At 41.1% G+C, this 5,715-nt stretch overlaps 1 protein-coding gene across 2 annotated transcripts in view; it reads left to right on the forward strand.

Annotated features, from left to right (window-relative positions):
• Nucleotides 1-33: 33 nt before the first annotated feature.
• The window catches only part of gpr68 (G protein-coupled receptor 68), a 9,570-nt gene continuing 3,888 nt past the window's right edge, over nucleotides 34-5,715 (forward strand). For both annotated transcript variants that reach the window (XR_001310649.1, XM_014013715.1), the window contains exons 1-4: nucleotides 34-676; nucleotides 2,021-2,170; nucleotides 2,259-2,392; nucleotides 4,392-4,614. Coding sequence is in view for 1 of the 2 variants with exons in the window: in XM_014013715.1 (XP_013869169.1) it covers nucleotides 575-676; nucleotides 2,021-2,170; nucleotides 2,259-2,392; nucleotides 4,392-4,614 (609 nt within the window). In the remaining variant the exon portion in view is untranslated. The remainder of the gene's footprint in view (nucleotides 677-2,020; nucleotides 2,171-2,258; nucleotides 2,393-4,391; nucleotides 4,615-5,715) is intronic.

Genomic DNA, 5,715 nt, shown 5'->3' on the forward strand with positions numbered 1-5,715 from the left:
CACAAAGGGCTTGCCATATTTTATACTCTTAAAATATTTTTCCATCATTGCATAACATTTGTTTAATATAAGTTTGCTGATGATTTACCTAATAAACAGAATTAAATGTATAAATTAAAGCCAAATTGTAGTGAAAAATGTGAAAACAAAGTCAGATACAATGGCGACGTGGGGGCTCTGGCAGACAGAAGAGACGAAACACTACAAAATAAAACAAGTTTTAAAAATTAACACCTAAAATGTTGGTCGGACAGGAAGGGAACCAGGTGTGGATCAATCAGCTGAATCAGAACAGGTGTGAGGCAAGAGGGGCAGGAAGTAGAACTGAGCAGATTTCAAAATAAAATGAGAAGTTTTGAGCTCAGGAGGGCGGGCGACATGCATTCCTTTAAGAAACGCAGCTGAATAAGTACAAATATGTTTTTGGTGTCACTGAAATATAGCGGGTTTAACTCTCRTGTTCTTCACAGGTGAAACTGGACCGGAGAGCAAGTCTCAGACCAGATGAGACCCGTCCCACGCCAGGATCTGAGTGTTTTCTATAGGTAGGGGGGGTTCAGGATGAAGTAGTGCGATGACGTCTAACATGTCTGAGGAGGAGGATGTGATCAACTGCACCATCAGCCACGAAGTCCACCAGTACGTCTTCTCCTTCGTCTACATCCTGGTCCTGTTGGTGAGTGGGTGTGAGATCCRTACAGCCTGAGAACCGAAATGTGCACAAACGCTGAGGTCTGCATCAGAGACAGTTCTTTTGTTTGAAGAGTCCAGATCATCAAAATAGTTTGATATCCTGCATCAGTCATTCTTTTATCTTTCAAGAGAAGCAGCAGGACGTTGAGGCTGGTKACCTACAGCCTGTGTTTTATCAAATGATTCACGTCTAATAAATCTAGAGTTCATGTTGAGCAACTCCAGACTTTTACTTTTCATTGTTTTATCCACGGACGTTACAACAAACTTCTAACTGGTGGTTTAATTGTTTGACTGCTTTTGTTTGAAAAAAGAACTTCATTGGAAAAAAAAAAAAACCCACAAAAGACCTGTCTTTGAACAGCTGTGTGAAGCTGACACCCCACCCACGTCAAAAAATTCATCAAATAGTCAGAATGGTTAGTGCTCCGTTTGTGCAGGTTTGTGCCGTTAAAATGGTCGTTTGTGCAATTTTGGTTTCCGAGATATTAAATATTAAATATTTGGTCATCTACAGTTCACCATCACCCCATATCGCTTCAAAAGTAAACCAAAGTGGGCTAGTTCGTTAGTGCTCCGTTTGTGCAGGTTTGTGCTGTAAAAACTGTCGTTTGTGCAGCTTTAGTTTTCGAGATATTTGAAGTTAAAAATTGGCCCGATGACGTCACCATTCCGGAAGTTGCTGCGGGGACGATGACGTCATCGCCTTACACTAAAAATGCTTAATATCTCAAAAACTATAACAGCACAAACGCTCATTTTAACTGCACAAACCTGCACAAACGAAGCACTAACCAATCCGCGTACTAGTTTTTATTTTTTGCGTGGGTGGGGTGTCAGCTTCACACAGCTMTCATGAACCTGGTTTCGCAACTTTCCGTTTTAGTCAAAACAACACGTTTCTGTGGTTTTTCACCACCACACTCAGTCTGCAGAGTTCTGCAACAAACATGAGGTCCAGTTGGGTTTGTAATAAATGAATAATGGCTGCAGGTTGATTCATTTGCTCCAAATCAGTCAAATATGAAGCCTCTTGTACAGGGTCGGCCCATGGCATAGGCAGTGTAGGCAAATACAAAGGGTGCCATCCATGRAGGGGGCGCCACAAATTAGGTACAAATTCTTTTTTATAACTTTTTATCAGGTTAAAGTCTAGTTTTCAYTGTTCTYCCTTCATGAATTACTGGTTTTATCTTGTTTTATTGATGCTCAAAGTTTAGTAAAATGTTCTTTACATGGCTGGAAAATGCAAAGTTATTCTCAGGGGGACACCCCCCCCCCAGAACTGCTCTACTCCTTTGTTTAAAATGCTCCTCTTTGATGAAAGGTTGGCGTTCCCTCCAACCTGTACTCGCTGTACCACGCCGCTCTGCAGCTGAAGCAGAGGAACGAACTGGGAGTYTATCTGATGAACCTCACCGTGTCGGACCTCCTGTACCAGGCGTCCTTACCGCTSTGGCTGCAGTACATCTTCCAGGTAACAAACCGATGTTCTGGAGAGTGGAMTGTTTTTTTCATTGTCCTATCTGTGAATCATTTACTGTGTGGTTTGGTTCCTGTTTCAGGATGATGACTGGCAACACAGAGAGTGGTTGTGTCAGCTGTGTGGTTTCCTGCTCTATGAGAACATTTACATCAGCATCGGCTTTCTGTGCTGCATCAGTCTGGATCGCTACTTGGCGGTGGTCCATCCTCTAAGGTACTGAACCGACCCGGCCACTTCAGTTCACAAAGACCAGAGTAGTCCTCTCAGTAAGGACAATGGACCTCATGCAACATGTTCGTTTTCTTATCCTAAAGTTCTCTTACTGTTCGTACGAAGGGTTCGTACAGCATTAAAAGCCAATTTAATTTAATCAATTTATGTCATTAATTACATTTAAAATCTAATTCCAATTCAAACAGAATAACATAATGTCAACATAATTATGGAGTGTGATTTATTTTCAACTCAAAATATCTTCAAACTAATGAAATATAAAGTTATTAGTGAAGAAAACCCGTCTGGATAACAGCAGACTGACTGCTCGTAAAATTACGACAGGTCTGGACCACTCGTGAATTTTGTTCGTATCTGAAAAAAATCTTACAATACGAGAAAATTGGTGAATGCCACAAATTCTCCTAAATCACTCGTACGCACAACTTAAGAACAAATCTGTTCGTACGAACGGTTCTTGCATGAGGCCCAATGATCTTATTTTTATGGACTTGAATAGTTGCTATAAAGCAAAAATGACTCATAAAGGGACTTTACAATGGATTGATGGTCTTTTGAAGTTTTTATTTGGACTTTGGCTGCATTTGCTCAGTTTTGGTCATTTTACCTGCATTTGCAGATGATGTACGGATTTACWGTACATGCCTTTAATGGGAAAAAACAAGGATGAATCTTTACAGTCTTTATTAGACTGTTTTGGTGAAGTTAGACTTTCTCCATTTGAATGATAACAAAACCCAAGTCATTTTATTTGGACAGAGAAATACTGGAAGTGACCCTGATGCAATCCTTGGATCTTTATCTCTATTTTATCAGACAGCTGTTAGAAATCTTGGTCTWGTCTTTTACAGCCGTTTGTAACTGGATAAGCAAGTGAATTCAAGTGGTCAAGTCAGGCTTTTTTACATCTTTTAGCCAAGGTGAAGAACTATTTTTGTTTTAGAGATTTTGAGAAAATTATTCATGCTTTCATCACAACACATTTGGACTACTGTAATTCTTTGTACAAGGGCATAGATCAGTCCTCCCTGCATTGTCTCCAAATGATTCAAAATGCTGCAGCCCGACTTTTAACTGGTACATGGAAACGTGAGCATGTAACACCTGTGTTGGCTTCATTACACTGGTTACCTGTATCTCACAGAATTGATTTTAAGATTTTATTGTTAGTTTTTAAAGTTTTGAATGGCCTTGCTCCAAACTACCTTCAAGATCTTTTGCATCTTCATTCTTCATCCAGAACATTGAGGTCAAACAACCAGATGCTTCCAGATGTTCCAAGATACAGATTTAGGAGAGGTGATTGTGCTTTTGCTGTGTCTTCTCACAATCCATGGAAGAACCTGCCTTTTCACATTAGATCTGCTCATAGCTTGGAAAACTCCAAAGTGCTTCTTAAGAATCACTTTTATTCAATGGCGTTTAATTAAAGTAAGGCCTGGCATTGTAATTTATCTGTTCTTAGTATTGTTGGTTGTGATTTATTATGTATTTTTAGCAATTATTGTGGTTTTGTGATATTTGTTGATTACTGTACAGCACTTTGGCGCAGCTTTTAGCTATTTTTAGAAGTGCTTTATAAATAAAATTGACATAAACATTGACGTTTTCAGTTTTCAACAACAATGTTTGAATAATTTAGAAATGAAAAAGCTCTTAAACCTGAATAAACTAGTTTTGCATTTTGGATCTTAAAGCCTTTTGTTACCAGCAGCCTGTCACAAAGACACAACTTGTTCCTGTTTCTTCTATTAAATCAATAAAACCTACAAACATTGGACCGAAACTAGGTTTAAAAGCAGCCAAATTTCAGAAAAATAAATAAATAAACAAAATAAAATAAAAAATCTGTCCAGAGATTACATGTAAATCTGGTACATTTGGTTTTTAACAAACTTTTAAACTACACTAACTTAGATTAATCATTTTGTTTGTTTGTTTGTTTGTTTGTTTGTATGTTTTTGTTTGCCATCACCAGGTTTACGGCTCTGCGCTCGATGACAGCAGCCTGGCTGGTCAGCGCCATCATCTGGCTGAAGGAGATCGCCGTGGGAGTGGTTTTCTTTCGCCACAAGGAGCTGAGCAGAGACCGTACGAACCAGTCCGTCTGCTTTGAGCACTACCCCATGCAGCCGTGGGAACATCCGATCAACTACTACCGCTTTGTTGTTGGCTTCTTGTTCCCACTGGTCATCCTGTCGGTACGARGTCTGTGTTATCTTTGACAAAAACAATAAAACACTTTAGGATAAGTGTCACCCCATCAAACACAACTTTGTTAAAAAAACTTTTCCAAATGTTCTCCTCTGCTCAATGGGGAAAAGACACTTTGGTTACAATGTGGATAAAACATTAAATCCACAAAAAGCTGTCAACATGAACAGGCTGACTAAAACAGGAGGGTCAAACTCATTTTCACTGAGGGTCGCATGATCAGTAAGGTGGCCCTCAAAGGACCAGTTGTAATTAACTTTGACGTTTTGTGTTTAACATTGCTCATCTCAAACTACGGCTGAGCCTTCCTGAATTCTGAACTTTCCCACTTTCAAACAGGGAATTCCCACTGGAGGGGGCGTTCTAAAATAAATTTAAATTTAAGTGGAAATCCCCACTTCCCAGTACAACTTGGCCACAGCAAAATTAGGCGCAGCCAACGTTTGGCGCATTTTGCCTGCTACTTCTGAAGCCTGTGCACCTCCACCTAGTGGTAGGATGTCGTCATTACACGGGTAAAAGAAAGTTATGGGAGATGTAAGCTGTGTCCAAAACAGCAGGCCGGGTCCTCCGAAGGCCGAATTTGTCGGCCGCATACGTCACAGCGCCGCGACGAAGGCCGTCCAAAACCGAAGACTCCTCCGATGTGGCCGACAAATACGTCCTTCCTTTGGCCCAAATCGAAGGACTGGTCTGATGGATCCCTCCCGGCCCAGCATATCCCATAATGCATTGTGATATTAATAATGCTAATAAATCGATATTTTTCTAATTTTGATTTAAGTTTGCTTGTTTAGCGTTGTCACAGTTGCTAGGTGACATGACGTACGTCGGGGTAAGGAGGGGAGGCTAGACCGTCCAAATTCACAGACTCTTTTTTCCGGTCTTCCCGGTCTACCAAGGACCCGGCCCGCCGCGACCGGGTAGTCTGGGTCCTCCGGAGGACCCGGCCTGTCGTTTTGGACACAGCCATTAAGACCTCCGCCAGTCACGATTTGGGCTGTCTCCGCCCACATTAAGACCTCTGCCAATCACGATTTGGGCCGTCTCCACCCACATTAAGACCTCCGCCAATCACGATTTGGGCC

The sequence above is a fragment of the Austrofundulus limnaeus genome, unplaced genomic scaffold, assembly GCF_001266775.1.
Source record: "Austrofundulus limnaeus strain Quisiro unplaced genomic scaffold, Austrofundulus_limnaeus-1.0 Scaffold105, whole genome shotgun sequence".
Lineage (NCBI taxonomy): Eukaryota > Metazoa > Chordata > Actinopteri > Cyprinodontiformes > Rivulidae > Austrofundulus > Austrofundulus limnaeus.